At 32.3% G+C, this 20369-nt stretch overlaps 1 protein-coding gene across 2 annotated transcripts in view; it reads left to right on the plus strand.

Annotated features, from left to right (window-relative positions):
• The window catches only part of MDGA2 (MAM domain containing glycosylphosphatidylinositol anchor 2), a 663419-nt gene that overhangs the window by 431505 nt on the left and 211545 nt on the right, over positions 1-20369 (plus strand). For both annotated transcript variants that reach the window (XM_004681901.2, XM_012724471.1), the window contains 2 exons: positions 5219-5415; positions 15937-16069. In XM_004681901.2, coding sequence (XP_004681958.1) covers positions 5219-5415; positions 15937-16069 — 330 coding nt within the window. The remainder of the gene's footprint in view (positions 1-5218; positions 5416-15936; positions 16070-20369) is intronic.

The raw sequence follows: 20369 nt of genomic DNA on the forward strand, positions 1-20369 counted from the left end.
TATTCAGCAATAAATAAAATATATGTTAAAATTTTAAGTGATATATTTAGATTACTTATCTCACACTTTATATCATATGCATCTATGTATATGTGTGCCTCTATACACACTTATAGATATATATAACAAATGTAAAGCCTTACTTAAATATATAGTTTATGAGATGTCATTATTTGATCTAAAATAATTATTGTTTTGGTTTGTTTTTGAGTCTCAAATATTTTTTAGATATTTTGTGAAGTAAAATTCCTAAACATGGGTGAATTGAAGAGATAATCTGTCAGTACAATTTTCAGTAAGCCCTTGTCTTAGGGTTAGAGCATCAGAATGCCAGTGGCCCAAAACTCATCAAGACAAGGTCAGGGAAAGCAAGTTAAAATAATTTTTTCCAGTTTATTCTTTCCTTGCTGAGCCAACAACACCTGAACCTAACAAGAAAAGAGCTAGGAATAAATTAATGAATGAATGTGGGAAAATACAATAATACTAACTTCTTAGACCCCAAAGAAAGTTATTATTGCTGTTCTGTTTACCATCCAATTCTGTTTTGTTCTTAAACTGTATGTTCTTGAACTATGTTTTTAAAGCATACTATAACATTTCTTTTCTATCTAAGGCCCAGTCTAAAATAATTTATATTTTGAACAAGAATGAAAGTATTTATAGTCAACTCAGTTTCTTGATTCTAGTCTAATTGGATTTAATAAGCTAATCATTCTTTTCTGGTATTTGGTCACATGTAGACTAGTTACTAAATAAATATTTCATAGATTGAAGATATTTCATAATAATGATGACACCAGTTGACTAAAATCAGACAACTTGTATCCCATGCACAGTTAATAGAGTGAATTTAAACTGAAAGTTCCTGAAACTGTAGCAAAAGGCTGCAGTTGTTCTGTAATTTGCACTACTAAAATTAGAGGCCTTTGAGGTAGTTGTGAAAAGATTCTAATGTTGGAAGAAAAAAGCTCAGAATGTTGCAAAACTAGAAATCTAAGTAGGACTGTTAAGCAAATCACATTGGAAAAGTTTAACATATACAAAAATTTTACATTCTTTTCTTTAGACATTGATCCCTTAGCTTTTACTTCAGTACTTATGTTGACTTGTATTTTAGCACATTAAAAAGAATATTTTCTAAGGAACAATGTCCTTTAAATATTCAAGGTATCACATGCTCATATACCTCACTTTCCTATGCTTACATAAATAGTGTAACTTCTCTTTAAGCTACATAAAACTCATTTAGAAATGTGATAGCTTGAACAGAAGAAAATATAATTTTACTTATTTATATTGAGTTGTAAGTACCTTATTGATTGGTAAGATAAAGGTAAGACAAAACCTGAAATAATGTAGTCTAAATGAAATGCAATGATGAGGGTAATAATAGTAATTACATGTAGAATTATTAATAATAATAAAAAATGTTTATTGAGTATTAGATACCAAGAATTTATGGACTGTATCATTCAACCAACCATGATAATATGTTATTATATAACAATGTTGTAAGATTGAAAGAGCTCTGTATTTAAATCTATACTTCTGCATATTGTAGATAGATAGAAAAGTCTATCTATATATCTACCTATGTAACCATCTACCTAACTACCTACCTGCATGTGTATCAATAATCTCTGATCTTTAGGATGTATATAAAATGGTAATAGTTTAGTTTCAGTACTCAGTAACAAAAATTAATACCTTTTCATTAAAGTAGCATTGCATTATACATTGCATAAGTTTCAGGTATGCATCATTAAAAATCTACATCTAAAAGTCCAACTGTATCCTTCATTATACAGTTGTCCCACTTTTTCTTGTTTGCCCATCCTTCCACTTAATGTTCCTATAGTGTCATGGTTTATTTATATTTATTTAGTTCATCTGTTTGTTTTCTCTAGCTAGAGTAAAATAATACAGTGTTTTGTTTCTCCATATGACTTATTTCTAGTGCTTTGTTATGATGTCAGTATACTGCAGTAACAATGGGGTTGCAGTTATCTCTTTGAATTAGTGTTTTTGTACTTTTCAGAAAATATCCAGAAGTAGATAACTAGATTATATGAAAGCTCTATATCTAACTTTCTGCGGAATTTCCAGTGATTTATAGAATGGCTGTACCAATTTACATACCTACCAAAATTGTACAAGGTTCCCTTGTCTCTACACCCTCTTCAGTATTTGCTTCTTTTGCATAATAACCAGTCTCACAGGTGTTTTGATTTGCATTTCCCTAATAAAAAGAAATAATGAACATCTTTTCATGACTCTATTGGTTATGTTTACTTCTTGTAGAAGTGACTAGTTAGATCTTCTGCCTATTTTTAAATTGTGTTCTTTGGTTTTTATTGTATAGTTCTACCTATGACTTCTTTATTTATTTTGGATATTAAGCCTTTTCTGATATATGGTATATAACATCTTTTCTTACTCATTCAGGAGAGTTTTTGGTTTGAGCAAGTTTCTTCTGATGAACAGCAATGTTTTGGTATGATCCAACCCCATTGTTTATTATTGCTTTTGTATCTCTTTGTTGGAATCCAGTCCTCAAACTCATCTGTAAGGTAGATGTGTTGGTGTATATTTCTTGTTTTATGTATTTTAGAGTTTCAGCTATTTCACATATGTACTCAGTTTTATCTTAATTTTTCATATTTTGTAATGTGCTTGTTTTCACCCTTTTACAAGTAGCTCTCCAGCCTTTCCAACACCATATAGTGAAGTGAGTTTTCCATTGTATGTTCTTGGTTCATTTATACACACACACACACACACACACACACACATATACATATATATATATATATACATATATATATATTTTTTCTCCTTATCTAAGGCTTTTGATAGCTTCAGTACTTCTTTGAGTCTTGATGTAGGCATCTTTGCATCAGCTAACCAAGTATTCCTTTAGCTTCATGTGCTTGTGTATTCAGTTCCCAGGTTAGGGCACTATTATCTCTGAATAATCTTTATTCCTTTGTATTTCTTTTCACCCTCTGGCATTCCCATATCCTTGTGTTCCCTTTTTTTAATGGAGCCATAATAGTCATAGTATCATAGTGCTGCTTCATTTTTATTTGTGTGCCTTTTGTGTCTGTCTCTTCCACCTGAGATTGTGTAGGCTACTATCTACCAGTTCATTCCCACAATTCAGCTTTTTTGTTTCAATAGCATTGTAAAATGTTTCCTTTTCTCTGCAGAGTGTCTCTGACTTATAGTTGCCTGTTTACTTTTGTTATTTTTTCCCTATTGTCTTATTTTGTTTATGGCTGCACTACTTATAATATGTAAGACCTGGAAACAACCCAAATGCCCCAAAATTGATGACCAATCAAGAACACACACACACACACACACACACACACACAGACGAATATGTATTTGTATACACACACATACACTAAACAGAATACTACTCGGCAATCAAAAAGATAAAGTTAATACCATTTGCAGCAACATGAAGCTAGAGGGGGATTATGCTCTGAAATAAGTCAAAAGGAAAAAGAAAATATAAGATAAACTAATGCCATTTGCAGCAACATGGATGAAGCTAGAGGGGGATTATGCTCTGAAATAAGTCAAAAGGAAAAAGAAAATATATAGGACTGTTTCACTCAACATTTATTTGAGTGCAGATTTTTTCCTTTTATTTTCTACTCTTTAAAAAATCATCTAATTGTTTTCACAGTGAACATTTGAAATGACAGAAGCAATTATGCCAAAAGCCTTCTCTCTCTGGATTCCAGTGGCTGTTTCACAATAATTAGATATCCCAGTGCAACTCTTATGAATTTTAAAGTTTCCATATTCAGTCTTCCATGTGAAGTGGCTCAATGTGTATTTCTTCATTTTCCAAAATAAGCCTTCACAGGTCTTAATATATATTAGTACATTAAGTGAGATGTACATTAGTTGGTCAGACTGCTGGATAGCTGGCCCCAATTCACAGGAAACCTGTTACCCATTATCCCCATTACTTATTTTCCCTGCCTTCACCACAGACACACACATGTAGAGCACTTTAATTATTGTGTGTAAGTACTCAATTACAAACCTGCTTCTTAGACTTTGTCCTAGAGTGTGGAGCACTAATTTTACCGATTTGTCAGGTTAATTGATGTATATAAGTCAGAAAATGTTCCTATTAAGCCAGAGACCCCTGTTCTGTGGACTTGCTTTTGTTCTTTGGAAAGTGAGATACAGTAGTCACAGAAGGCCTAAGGAACAGGTATTCACCACTGAAAAAACTGTAACTTGTCTACATTTTTAGACAATGTTTATTTATTTCTTTACTTTTTCACCTTCACCAATTTTTGGCGACTTCCTGCAGCACTTAGGCCAGTATTGTTGCTTTGTCTGTGGGCTGGGTAAAAGGCATGGAGGGGGCCTATTAATGTTTTGCTGTGTGGGGCAGGGAGCTTGTTTCTGGCACTACTGATATCCTTTTTCTCTGGAGTTCTAGACCTGATACCCAGTAATCTTTCTGCTGTCAGTGTACTTCAAAACTCCTGAGAAATAAGGGAATACATTCTAGTCCACTGTTCCATGTGGGTCAGCTCCTTGGCGGGGGATCGAACTCGTGCTGTAGTGGCTGTAGATAGCTTCATAGTGTTGTGCTTTATACTGCTGTACCACCAGGAAGGGACCTGCTGTTCCTCTTGAGATGACAAAAGACAGTTCTTGTATTGACTTCTTGGTAATGTCCTTCTTATGACTTAATGTCTTCTGTTAGCACATTTAAAATTAGCAAATATGATGTGGAATATGAAATCTTAAATGAATAAAATGCACAATAATATATAATGTAGAGTATAATTTGTAAAAATAATTCTTTGATTATTTTTAATATGTCAGTTCTAAATAATTTGTAAAATGTTTTCTCATCGAAAAGAATCAATTGGGCTGCTGGATGTTAATTTCTCTGTCACTTTACTGCTTTGCTTTGACTGAAATCTTAGATTTGAGAATTTTGAATTCTAATTGTCTCTCTTCAATGGTTATATGTTGCTTTTAGAAACATACAAGATCATTTGTATATTCTCAACAAATAAATATATTTAATGTCTGCCATTGCAAATTTATCCACAAATGAGTTCATTAAAGTCAAAGAAAAAAAATGTATAGTGATAAGTAATAAAGTCAATTAAAATATGCATCTTGGTTGGGTTTTATGTATTAATATTTGCTTGTAACATTTGTTTTCTAGATTTGGATGATCCAGTAGTAACTGTTCATCAAAGTATAGGTGAAGCTAAAGAACAATTTTATTATGAGAGAACAGTTTTCCTCCGGTGCGTTGCTAATTCCAACCCACCTGTTCGGTACAGTTGGAGACGTGGCCAGGAGGTGTTACTACAAGGCTCTGATAAAGGAGTTGAGATTTATGAACCCTTCTTTACACAGGTAGGAATTAAGGTATAGTATTTCCATCCAACTCTACTATGGTGTCTTCTGAATTCAGCCAGCATGCAATACAATTTTTGTTTGAAACTGAGAGTTTTCCAAATAATGACCTTTTGAAAGATAATTGTATTTTGCTGAATGAAATACCTGAAAACTCAAATATTGTAAGTACATTGTTTTGTAATGTGGTTGTTAAATTTAAAAATGCTAACTTTTGAAAATAATGTACCCTAATATATGTCTCTATCCATAAAGTTTATCCATGTTTCATTATGTAGTGCATGATTTACTCACTAATATTTTTTACAGAAATTATTTTTAGATATTTTATTTATTTATTTTTGTGTGGAAGAACTGGGGCATAGGCCAGAGGGGGTGAAGAATGAAGTATTCGCCAGAAAATTGGTGGGGAGCAGAACAGGCTATCTACTGAAATATATAGTGCTTAAGGGAGGGAGCAGCAGGTAAGACTGGAGAGGTTTGTGGGTCAGTGCCCTGGCCAGCATTCTGACTCAGGTTGCTGAGGTGACAGTGTTGAAACTTAGCATCTCATTTCTTAAGGCAGAAGCTTTTGATTTCTTCATTTAATGCTAAATACATTTTAAAGGAATAAAGATATATAGGTTTATTTGACTTTGGCTTTAGAAACTCTGTTTTTAAATTACCCTTTTCATTTTTATTCTTTACTTAAATTAAGATGAAAGCTTAAGTTTGTACACACTAGAATATCTAATGACTCATTAAAACTGTACTTAATAAAAGTACCTTTGAAGTAATTTTACATGTGATTAATGTATTATGAAATATCCTTCCCTAATGTGTTAACTGTGGGCTGTTCATAATTCTTGAGGAACATATTGAAATTTGTAGGAATATTTAATGCTGTAATTATAAACCTTTGTTTTTATTATTATTATTATTAGAAAAGAGCCTGAGTCTAATTTCAAAAACATGTTTGAGATCAAAATAAAATGTACTTGGAAAAATATCAAAAATATTTGTGAACATAAATTTAAAAAAATGCATATGCTATAAATAACATATAAACAGGATTTGACCTTATCATATGAGTTTTAAAATATCCATCTTCCTTAACTTGAGAAATATTCAATTTACTTTTTTAATATTAAAATATTCAGCTTAAGCTTAAAGACTGATGCATTTGACTTCTCAGTTCTCAAACTCAAGGTTATCATAAATTTGTGAATTTTGTAGCATACCATTTTTAAACTAATTTAGTACAGTTCCTTATGTTGTGAACAATTAATGTGTGTGAATCCTGTCTACTTTCAGGTTAGTATAACTGCCAGTATTTAGTGTTAACTGTGGAAAATTACGTGGTGGTGATGATGCAAAATCATTTCCACATATTGAAGGTATAGCACTTGTGAGATTTGCCAATATGTAATTCACTGAAAACTGTTGGCACATACTTGCTATTAAGTATCTCCTGGTACAGTATTGAAGTCTGTTTCCACATTATCTTTGTCCCTGGTCAAAGGTCTAAAACTGTCACCAGGTCAGACTTTTTCTCACTGGTTGGGTCTGGCCATCTTCTGGGAAAAATACAAATGGTAGGGCCGTCAGTGCCTCAAAAGAGAGAAACATCAACACATAGTTACAATTTATTCTGAGTAAAATGTAGGAAAAGGGAGAATAGCAGGAAACACATTATGTCCAGTGTTACAATTTTAAGACTATACTTGTTTTGGAACAAAGTAGTTCTCATCCAGCATACTGACAGATTTGCACTACACTGGGTTTGGATACCAGTACTAGCCTTTGGGTTCCGAAATAATTATACACAAAGGGAAGACACACTGCCATGTGACATATAGATATGGACAAATCTCCAAGCTTTAACTTCAGTGAAAAAAACAAACAAATGCAAAGTCAAAATCAAAATCAAGTTTCCAAAGCTAGGGAGGGACAACAGCAGAGATCAGGCTGTTCACATCACACTTATGGGTCCTGGACCCATGTGGTTTGTGATGCACCTTAAATTATATAAAGGACAAAATATCAAGTGAGGCTTAAAGCCTATTCATCACTATAGGGTTTTCAGTGTTTATTATGAAGTCAAAAGACATAATAGTATACATGGAAAGCTCCAATAATTTCATGAAAACACTAATTGAAACAATAAATCAGTTCAACAAAGTGGCAGCTTACAAAATTAATTTTTTAAAATGTATTCTTATCAAATAATAAACTAGAAGAGAAAGAAATCAAGAAAATAATCAACCAAAAAAAAAAAAAAAGAAAATCTAAGAGTAAATTCAACAATGGAGGTAGAGGACTTACACAGTGAAGACTATGTAACATTGTTAAAATAAATAGAAAAACAATAAAATGAAAATATATTCCTTACTCTTGAATTGAAAGACATGATACTTAAGTGGTCATCTTACGCAAGTAATAAAGATTCAGTACAACCCCTATCAAAGTTGTAATGACATTCTCCAAAGAAATAGAATAAACATTGCTGAAATTCATATGTGACTACCAAACACCCCAAATAGCTAAAGCAATCCTGACAAAAATAATGGTGGTATCATACACCCAGATCTCAAACTATACTATAAAACTTTAGTATTTGAAACAGTATTGTACTGGATTTAAAACAAAAAGATTCACACAGATGGAAATAGAAATGAGAGCACAGAAATAATCCCACACTAACATGGACAGTTAAACTATGACAAAGGAGTCAAGGGTATATATAAAAGAAAGGAAAATCTCTTCAATGAATAGTGTTTGAAAATTTGAACATTCACATGCAAAATAATGAAACTAGGCTACACCATAACGTGATCTCAAACGTGATCCTCAAAATGGATAAAATACTTGTATATAAGACGTAGAACCATAAAATACATTAGAAAAAAAAACATTCCATGACAAAGGCTTCAGTGATATCTCCAATAGCAAGAGAAGCAAAAGCAAATACTTATTTAAGACTATGTCAAACTAGAAAACTTCTACACAGTGAAAGAAACTATTTGTAAATAAAAATGAGAAAAAATATGTACACACTATCTGACAAAGTGCTGATGTCCAATATCTACAAGAACTTAACACAACTCAGCAACAGTAATAATAATAATAATAATAATAATAATAATAATAATCAAAATGGACTGAAGAGTTAAATATACACTTCAAGGAAGACATACTAGTGAGCAACAGGCACATGAAAAATATGTTTGTCATCACTAATGTAAGATAGATGCCAATCTAAACCATAAAGAGGCAAGATCTTGCACCTGTGAAAATGACTCATTAAAATCTCTAGAAGCAACACATATTGGCATGGATTTGGAAACAAAGGCATACTTGTGTGTTGTTTGTGGGAGTGTAGATTAGTGTAGCCCTTATGAAAAATAGAGATTCCTTAAAATATTGAAAATAGATCTACCATATAATCCAGTAATTTTTACTCTCAAAAAAAATGTAAAATGCTATTTAGAAAGGATATATGTTCATTGTGGCAGTAATTATAATATAAAAGTTAGGGAAACAAAATAAGTGCCCAAGAACAGGTGAGTCGAGTAGGAAGATTTGGTTTATATACACAATTGAATACTACTCAATTATATATATAAAAAAATTGCTAAACTCTTGCATTTGCAACAACATGGGTAGAACTGGAGAAGATTATACAGATCAAAATAAATCAGAAGGAGAAAATCAATATCAAATGGTATCACTTTTATGTGGAATATAGAGAAAAAAAAAAGGGTCAGATAACCCAAGCCACCCACAAACCATAGAAATATGACTGTTTTAATTGAGGCTGCCAAAGTTGGGGAAGAAAGAAAGCAGGGTTGTGAGGTGCATAATGGAATGAAAACTATGCGTGCAATATTAGGTATTGTATGGTCAAATTCACCTGAAAGATGAGATCCTGTGTATCTGACTTATGTACATTGTTGCAAACCAGTGTGGCCTCAATACAAAAATGAGTTTTTGTCTTTCTCTTAAACATCTGAGATCCTGGACAGAATCACAGTTTCAATGGGATTTGGTTTCCAAGTCCTGGCTACTAGGACTTTCTTGTTTGTGTGTTTGTTTTTTAATCTGGAGTGATGTACCCAGGGTTTTATATTTAAACTTTTTTTAAGAACTAGGGTACAGGCCAGAGGTGCAGGGGCGGTGAGAGGATTCAGAGAGAGTGGGGAGCAGAACAGGACAACTGACGAAGAACACTGCTGAGGGGAGCCACAGGTGGGTCAGGAGAGGTCTGCCACGCCATGTGGGTCACCTCCAGGGCTGGGGACTGAACTCATGCTGAAGTGACTTTAACTTCTTAGTGCTGTGCTTTAACCCGCTGCACCTCCAGGAAGGGCCCTATATTTAAACTTTTTTAAAATGTATGAATGGTAAACAAAAAGGACTAGGTCATTTTTCTGACAGTTTGAGCTCTTTAGTAAGACCCAGTCACTAGTCTGAAAGGATGCAGTGATTCATATGAAGGTATAAGTATCCTAGTGAGTGCAAAGCTAAGAGTTTCAGCTAAACTTCCCTGGTTTTTAAGTACTATTCAATCCTACATTTATGTTCTATGTCTGATGCAATACTCAAAAGTGAAGCTTAAAATGGTCTTTTTTTTTTAATATTATTTTAAATGGACTTAAAGGTAGTGAACTTTGGAGGAGGGTGATGGACAGTAACTGATCCCAATGCAGATGTGTTTGTTAGCATAGTTTTGCTACATTATTCTTTAGACTGTGTTTCATTTTCTCAAATTGCCCTGCATAACGTTCAATAGTTTCTAAACAGTTAAGAGTGAAGATTCCATTCTCCTGATTCTCTGCATTTATTGGGAGCAAGGTAGCTAGGTTTAAGGAGCTACTCACTCAAGTGATTTGGGGATTCCCCAATGAACCTAGTAGTCAACCAGAATCTACCTTCTGTACTAACAATATCAAAATAAATTGTGGAGCATACACTGTGTTGGACTGAGATGAAGTACATTTTTTTTCATGGACAAGGTCACAGCTGTCAATGATCACATGGAGCCCATCCCTTAGTGATGTGGCCCAGTTGTTTGAACACATATGCAATAGGCTGACCTTAATGGTCCTTAATGACTGGATAAACACTGTCAATCTAATTCTCTCTCTCATGCACATAGACTTGGGAAATATTTTGGATCTGATAGTACTAAGGTTGTATTGACATCAGTCTTCCCTTTATGTTTATTGATATTTTGATGTCAAATAAAGGTTCAGAGTTTGGGCATTTGATATTTTTCTATTAGTCCAAATTTGGGGATCCAAATTCAATAAAACTTAAACATTCCCATAAATCTCCAAAAGTACCTTTACTTGCTGTGGGTTTAAATATTCACTTGTCTAAATTCACTTGTCTTATTTGAATCATGAGATTTTGTTTGCCTTTCCTAATATCAAACCCTGAGCATGCCACCTTTTAGTATATCTGAATCTTCTCAGATGATACCTAAAAATTATATTCCTTGAAGTGGATTAAAACCCATGTTGTATTTTCCAGATAAGATTGGTAATCTGGATTTGGAATTAGTAAATCATGTTGTGCATATTATGGATGTGTACCCTTTTTGAGTTCAGTCTTTCTGAGATCCCTTGCCATTATTTGCCAGAAAAAAAAAAAAAAGATGGAGAATTCTTAAACTCTTGCAAAATCATAGTCCAGGAATATTGTAGAGTGTTTTTAGAGTCAGAGTCCTATTCAGAAGCAAAAAGTTACTGATAATGGGCCTCTACTGGGAGCAGAAAAAGGTATCTTTTAAGGCTTGAACTAAATTTTTCTCCAATAAAGTAGGGCAACTCTCTGCTAAAGATACAAATATATTATGCAAGGCTCTTCATGCTGAGGTGATAAATCTACTTTGTCTTTTTAATTGAAGTAACATTGCATTATAAGTTTATATGCCTTAGGTTTGCATCTTCCTAGATCTGTCTATCTGTCTCTACTACATTATATTATTTAACCATTCAAGATCTGAACCATTCTTCACCAGTTAATCCCTGTCTCCCAGATTTCCCATTCCCTCTCTTCCCTTAATGTTAGAAAATTCAATTTATTAAAAAAAAAATTGCTATTCAGTAGCAATGGCTTATTTTGCATAATATATAATGACCAAGATAATGGTATCTCATATACATAAATAATAATAAGAAGAATTTGGAGAATATTTCACTATCTTGTTAAAGAATAAGGTATTAATATTGCCTTATTTTTATGTTTCTGGAATCAAATTGGTCTATGTTCTGGAGGCTGATATGTATTCATCAGCATATAATGTAATGTCTAAATGAAATAATGATGCTTTTTATATTTCTACTCACTTAATATTGAAGATGTAGGCTGCATATAGTCATACATATTATAAATTCATAATGTATATTTATAAGTTAAATTAATTATTATAACAAAAATGTGATTTAGGAAGTCTTACTTATTTACTGATATGTTTAAATAATTTTAAATATTATTCCAATTTCTTTTATATCTAAAATGGAAATATTGTTTGAGGCTTTTGCATTTATTCCATGATCTACTAATTAGTGTATAGAATTTGTTCCCTTTTACTTTTAAAATCGGTTTTAAATGTTTACATTTAGGTGTTACAAAATATTTTGTAAAGGTAAAAAAAATTAAATTTCACAAAACCAACATACTTTTTCTGTTTTTGTAGAACTTTTATAAAGATGTTTATGACATCATCTTGTGTATTGTAATTACACCATCTAATTACAAGACTGAACATGTTTACATCAATTACATAATTAGTTATAATTAGGCTAATTAAACTAATTAGACAATAATCAACTGAAAATTCCTTTTTACAAATCATGGAAATTCACATGCAAAAAGACTTCGAACATCACAGAATATTAAATTTATATGAGTAATTAAATTAGTATATGTGATAAAATGTTTTTAAATGATAAAGTCTAAATCTTTGCACATAATATATGTAAATATGTACTATACATTCATATATGTATACATATACATATATATGCATGACACACTATGTTGATATTTTTCTGTTTTGTTATTTATGTCACATTTAAGAAATTTTTCTGTGTTTTAAAACTGTTTATTAAAATGAAAGGTCAGCCTCAATGCCCAAATCATCTCCTGAATATAGTGAATTACATGGGCAAAATTCAAATTCTTCCGTAAATCTGCCTATTATTTTCTAAATTTCAATAGTTTTTCTTTACTAGAACTTCACTGTTTTTGTGTTTGACAAAGTTATCTTACATATTAACCTTTATTCCTGTCCTGTAAATCACCATTAGTTAATAAATCTTACTAAATCACCCTAAGCAATTTTCCAATTCCATGACAACTGAACCCTTGGAAAGTGGTGAATCTTGAATTTACAGTAAAAATTAGTCTTTCATTTTATCTTTTCTTTGCCATTTTGCTGCTCTTTTCTGCATGGAAATTATCTGGGACATGATGTTTGCAAAGCATTGTGTTTATTAGATAGTGCATTTTGGTCTTCTAAGTATGGGGATCATCTCAAAATGTAATATAAATTCCTGTTGCGGGTGTTAAAATCTCAGCTTACTTACCTGTGCAAGTGAGGAATATAGTAATATAATAAATGAGGTGAAATTTCTTGGGCAGAGAGACATGGGAACCACACTTGAGCAAAAAGGTCTATAGTAGAAGAAAGTTGGATATTCAGAAAGTCAAAGAAGTGACAAATGATGCAAAGAGAATTAAGATCAGATAAGGCTAAAAATCATCTTAATAGCTGTTGTTTTTATTTTTAAGAACAATAGCAAGCCATTCCTGTGATTTAAGCAGATACTTGGTATGGCCAGATCTTATTCCTGGTTAGATTTTTTATGCTTGCTTTCATTTTTAAACAATACTAAATACTATCAGGCTTTTGTAACTTCAGGCTTTAAAGCATTGTCATAAATAATACATTTTAAATGATTGATGTTTAAGTTTAAACAGTTCAATAAAATAGCGGAGGTTGAGATACTGAAAATATGAATAGGAAGCAATAATTGAAATGCTAAGATTCCTGTTATTAAAGAAGGAAGTGTGGGTTCATAAGAATAGAATAGTCTTGTTGAATTATAGGTGTTTCTTAGATACAGGTGTTTCAGATAGGTGTTTCAAGAATGGACATGTTGATGTAAAAATTAGATATATGCATTTGAAACTTAACGGACAATTCTGGATAGGAATACAGACTTGAGAGGACCAGGGGAACAGGACTTGTATTAGAAATTCATCAGCAAGTATAACATCACCTGGGAGAATTTTATAAAGTGAGATTAGTTGTGGAACAAATAGAATTCCACAAAATGCCAACATTTAGTTGTAGATATGGTGTAGAGAAATAAAAGAAAAATTCTATAAATATCTAGGAAGTTATAGACATAAAGGTAAGGAATGAAGTATGTCATCTCATTCAAAAACTATCACTCAGTTGGTTCGGTCATAACATTTTCTTTCAACTGTAACTTCGATCTAAGCTTATTTTTCTAGGAACTAAAACATAAGAACTCTGTAATACATTGTGTATATGTTTCTAATATAAGTTCTGAAAACACACATTTTCTCTATTTGTGTGGGGTATATTTGCATGTTTGTAGAAAAATACAATGTCTTTCTGAAAGAAAAGTTAGAAGATAGTTGCTTAGCAAATGTGAGTAACATACCTGACTTAAGGCTAAATTTTGAAAGTGAAAGAAAGGAATTATGTCCACAATGCCAATTCAAACTGAGGGAGAAATTTAGTGGACACATTTGGAAAATTGTCTGCCTGCCTAAGTATGGGCTTTAAAAGAAATGAACAGCTAGTGTCTTTATGTATTAAGCCAGACTATTCCAACACTCTGAGTCACATATGACTAGTGTAGAGTGGGATTACTTAAGAAAAATGTTTAAAAAGACATGGTTTATACAGATGTTATCTGAAAAATATTCACATTTTTAAAATCGCTGTAACAAATATGGCCTTATTGCATACTGTTTAGTATCTCCAGAATTAAGTCAATTATAAAGTGACATTTTAAGAAATAATATAATAATTTATTTTTACATCATTTTGTGCATTTTTCCATCTCAGTTGTAATCCCCTTGGGCTTCCCATCACCAAACCACCCATGTGCCATCAACAAAGTCAAGTGCATTTCCCTCCCCCCACTGTTTTTGATCCCATTTCCCACTCACTCCACCCCATAAATTGTCTCTGGTATAAAACTGTTCATAATAATAATAATGATAATAATAATAAGATACTCCATTATACTATGAGTGAAGCCATTCACTCATAGTATAATGGAGTATCTTATTATCATTATTTTTCCTTTTCTTTCTGGCTTATATCACTAAGCATGATCTTTTCCAGCTTCATCCATGTTGCTGCAAACGACATGTGTTTCTTTTTTTTTTTTTTGGTTGCTGAGTAATATTCCATTGTGTATATGTACCACATCTTTTTAATCCAGTCATCCATTTTTGGGCATTTGGGATGTTTCCATGTCTTTCCAATTGTAAATAATGCAGCAATAAACATGAGGATGCAAGTATCTTTTTGAATCAGTGTTTTTGTATCTTTTGGGTAGATACCCAGGAGTGGGATTGCTGGGTCATAGGGAAGCTCCATGTTTAGCAGTTTGAGCAACCTCCAAACAGTTTTTCCATAGTGGTTGTACTAGTTTGCATTCTCATCAGCAGTGCAGGAGACTTCCATAAAAGGGACTATTTTAAAAGATGTATTGATTATTTTAGAAATCCCAGGCACCCGCCTAACTGAAATTGGACAGGAGATTTTTGTTTTTACTGTTGTTTTCCTTTTTACTTTGTTCAATTTTAATTTTTAGTCTTTTCTGGCTCATCAAGAGTTTATGAAATATTTCTGGCCATTTGCTAATTTGAGTCATCTGCAATTTTGCAGAATTACTTGGAAGACCTAGACCTTGAACTCCTGCACATAAATAATGAGAACAATGATAATATTGGAATACTCATTAATACTTTTTAATGACACTTTAAACCTATCACCCATCATTGTTCCATATAAACCAAATATTTATGTATAAATTTAATTACCCATCTTAGATTTACTTCATTAACTTATTCTACCAACAGTGTTTCAATTATTGGCTCTTCTTTGGAATCCTTGTCTTTGATAACATTTAATGTTGAAGCCTGCATAGATTGCCTGTTTGTTGAATAAACTCCATTAATAACTACACTGTTCTGATCTGTGCTTAATTTGCATAACTCACCAAAAATAGATTCTCCCCTGCTTAGAAAGCTAATTTGGAAAGAAAATGTTATGAATTTTCATTGTAGTCTGTAAGATGTTACCTTCAGGCATATTAGATTATTATTTTAAAATGCAAGGAGTGTTTTTTTTTTAACTTAAGACATTTTCTTTAAAAAATAAGGTACTCTATCATTCTCATAATAACAGAACTTAATATATAATAATTCCTTGTCATTTATTCATTTGCCATTGTTTTTTTCTAATTATCTCTTTTATATTTTCAGGGTGAAACAAAAATCTTAAAACTAAAGAACCTTCGACCTCAGGACTATGCTAACTATAGCTGCATTGCTTCAGTGAGAAATGTATGTAATATTCCAGATAAGATGGTATCATTTAGACTTTCCAATAAAACAGGTATGGAACAACTCTTAATACTTAATGTCTATTATTGATAACGATTGTTTAAAAACTCTCAGTGACTTTTTCATAGACCAAGTGATTTGTGTAGTATATGTGGAAAAATAATGTATTTCTTTTAGAGATTTATTTTTATGCACTTATGCATATAAGAGCTGGAGTATAGGCCAGAGATGCAGGGGCAAGAGGATTCACCAGAGACACAATGGGAAGCAGATCAGGTGTATCTACTGAAATACACTGCTGAGGAGAGCAGCCGACAAGACAAGGGAGGTCTGCTGCACCACATGTGAGTCAGCATCCTGGCTGGGGATCGGACTCAGGCTGTAGCAGTGATGGTGCTGAGACTTAACCATTAGGCTAAAGGAGGCCCCAAGGAGAGCTTTAAAAAATGTGGGCAAAAGGTTAATTTTAGCAAGAAGTAAGGAACTATTTGGCAAAATCTATATTGCAGAAATAGAATAGAAATACCAAATCTTAGTTAACCTAAGACATAAAACTTGATTACAAATAAGGTAATGAGAAATTAAAACCAGAGTATAACTTATCAGAATTGGGTATTATTATTTTAGTCTTTAAATATTTTTTGAATTGTGAGCAATTTCGTTTTTCTTTAATGTATTTGGAAAGTGCATATGAATGATAGCAAAATTTTATTTTATTAAAAGTAAAATGGATGTAGGTTAATGTGATGGAGGGCATTGCAGTGAAACCAGGAAGAGCAACTAGTGGTTATGTTATTATTTATATTACAACCTTCCCTTGAGCAGAGTTTCATTAATTCGGAAAGTATTTTATACCCATTATATCAGTTTATCTCTGTTACTACTGGGATTCACGCAGGTGGATTTTTTTAAATCATGTCTTTTCCTATGATCTAACACATAACAAAGTGGCCTGCAGCAATCAAAGTATTCTCATAGGGTTGACTTTGATGGACTGAATCAACATAAAAATTATTTAAACACTAAGAGGTATAATAAAATTATATTTAATATTTTATGTTGCAGGAATGCATGGTTTTATTATTTCCCAGTGTCTCATAGCTAATAAAGGGTGGGGACAAAGTTGATTGTAATGTGTCAAAAGTTATTTCACAAAGAATATTGACTAGCTATTCAAAATTCTAGTGTGCTGTAGAAAATGGACTTCAGTTTCAGCCAGAGAAACAAAGAATAAGAACTTCTTACCTTAAAGCTAAAAGTTGAAGATTACCACAAGATGCTGTTCCTAATTCCTGTTGTCTTTTAAAATACCTTTTTAAATTGTGTATAGTATTGTAAACCAGCCATACTTCAAAATAATAATAATAATAATAATAATACAACTAGGAAATAAAGTATGTCCAGTTGTAAAGAAACAAAAATCTGATTTTTATTGCCTGCTGTAAATAAAGAAATAATGAAAGCATCTAGGTGAATTTGTTTCTAGAAAGATTTTTAGCAGTTGCCAAATCAAAAAAGAGAGATTTGACGGCCTGCCTTATGGAGAGCACAGAAACACTTCTCAGCTTTCCATTTGTTTTAGTGTTTCAAGCTCAGGTATTGTGGAATGAGACTGAGAAAACAGAAATGGAGCATCCATATGACCCAGCAATCCCTCTCTTAGTTATTTACCCAAAAGGCATAAAAACACTGATTCAAATACATACCTGCACCACCATGTTTATTGCTGCTTTATTTACAATTGGAAAGGCATAAAAATAACCCAAATGCCCAAAAGTAGATGACTGGATTAAAAAAATGGGGTACATATACACAATGGATTATTACTCAGCAACCAAAAATAAATAAATAAATAAATGCCTTTTGCAGCAATATAGATGGAGATGGAAAAGATCATGCTTAGTAAAATAAGCCAGAAAGAAAAGGAAAAATACCACATGGTTTCACTCATAACAGGCGAGAAAAATAACAAATAATAATGAACAGCTATATACCAGAGACATTTTATGGGGTGGTGTGAGGTATGGGATCAAAAAACAGTGGGGGGAGGAAAATGCACTGGACTGTGGTGATGGCACATGGTGATTTGGTGATGGGAAGCCCACGGGGATTACAACTGAGATGGAAAAAGGCAAAAATGATGTAAAACTAAGCTATTATATTATTAAAAAAAAAGACTGAGCAAGCAAAATAACCTCTTTTATAAATTATCTCACAAAATTGTCAGATTGGTATTTACTGCCAAATGTGCATATACTGATAATAAATAGTTGGATTTAGAAATATAAGCTAATCCTTGCCTGACTCTTCAATAACTCTAACCAGGCATGTGATGGGCCTTGCATTTTACATATTCAAACCAGGTTTGCTTCAGCACTTTCCCATCTGGTTGTGCTTCAAGTTGTAAAAGTTTGTGCATTTCAAATAGGTGAAATTGTTAAGGTAGCTCTCAGAATACATCAGAAGTACATTAAACTGTAAACATCTTCTTGCAAACATATCTATACACTGACAAATATGTGTATAGGCTAGTTCATGGCTTCTCTAACTTTGGGAGATTATGGGTCAGCAATAACATAAGCGATGTTATTCACAGTTTGACTCTTCTGAGTTTCCTAGTGACATAGATAAAGTTTCCATAGATTAATTCTTGGTTTGCAAATATCAAGGAAAATGTGTGACTTATTAAGATGGAGAATATTCTATTTTTAATCTCTTCTGTTGAACAATATGTTTGTGAAAGTATAACTTGGAAAATAGTTTTTGCAATAAAGATCAAATAATTGATTAGTAAATGTATTTTATGTACAAAATCATTTTAATATCTCTGTAGTCAAATACACTATTAAATAGCCATTTATCTTTTGACTTGATTTGCATCATGTCCAAATAAGAGGCACACCATGTCTTCTGTGGTTTAAGATTCCTAAAGGTTTTGCAACAGACTGTTGCACCATAGGGTACTGCTTCCTGGGCCCCATCCCAGACCTGCTGAATTTAACTTTATGGTAAATAGCTAACCAAGGGTAGGGACAAGGTTGCATCTAATGTGTCAAAAGGTTTTTCATAGGGAATACTGACTGGTTATGGATACATTCTAAGAAAAAGTAATTGCTTTGGAAAACAAATGTTGTGGTCATCAGTCTGTTTTCCTAGAGCCTAGTCAGTTTTATGAATAGGAATTTTTATTAATAAAAATCAGTTGTCTAAAAGTGCTTATGGGAAAAAATATCTAGGTTTTAAAAGTTTAAGTTATTTTAAAAGTTATTGTAATCTATTTACTGACAATAACTTTTCTACTATTATCTTCTAATTTATACTACAGATCTTTGTTCTATAGCTGCCATGGAATGTCCTGTTATTATTTGTTGGCCCCAGTGTTTACTTGGCATGCTATGAAAAATCTCTTGTCACTGAAGTGTCATGATTTTTTTTATAGCTAATACTGTCATAGATCTTCTCATAGCAAACCACAGAATTTTATAAAATATGAAGTAATTTTATTTTTTGATTGTTCCCTAATTAGCATAACGTACCAGAGTCCAAACATTGCAATAGGTGTGTTTTGTGCCCATTTGGAAGAAGAAGCTGTTGTTTGGGAAATTCTTAATGTAGCTGGATTTTCCAAGATTAGTAAACTAAACTCGTAATGATTTGCATATTTCCAGTTTTTAAATTATCATAATTATATATTTTAATTTAATATTTGAAATACTTTCAGATTATGTGTATTTCTAACATGAGGCTATATAAGTACAATTATAAAGAAATACAAGTTTAAAGTATATTCCATGTATTTATATGTTGTCTCACAATTTCAAAAGGAAATAGTTGAATTAAGTAGGTTACTTCAGATGAAAACCATCTTGTCTTCTTCCTGGAGAGATTATGATGAATAGTATAAAATATAGGCCAAGTGTGGTTAATTTTGTTCAGTTATATTGTCCTTTGATATAGTTTGTTCAAGTTGAATATTTATATAAATCATCTAATTAAAATGTTCCCCTTAAATGTACAATAGCCCATTTAAGGGAACAAAGTTACTATAACGTATATCTGACTATATAAGTAGGGGAAATTCTGACCACCTCTTTCTTTTTCTCCCTCTCTCTTTTCATTCCCTTTCTTCTTATTTTCTTCTTTTATTCCCTCCATACTATGGAAAAGGCTTGAGAGGTTAGGAAACATCTCTGTTTCCTATGTTAGCTAACTATTCTCTTTTCTTTATTTTATTACAAAGTTTATTTTTACATCATTTTGCACATTTTTTTTTCCATCTTGATTGTAATCCCCGTGGGTTTCCCATCACCAAATCACCCCTGTGCCACCACCATAGTTCCGTGCATTTCCCT

This window comes from Condylura cristata, unplaced genomic scaffold (genome assembly GCF_000260355.1).
Source record: "Condylura cristata isolate star-nosed mole 26May11 unplaced genomic scaffold, ConCri1.0 scaffold00013, whole genome shotgun sequence".
Lineage (NCBI taxonomy): Eukaryota > Metazoa > Chordata > Mammalia > Eulipotyphla > Talpidae > Condylura > Condylura cristata.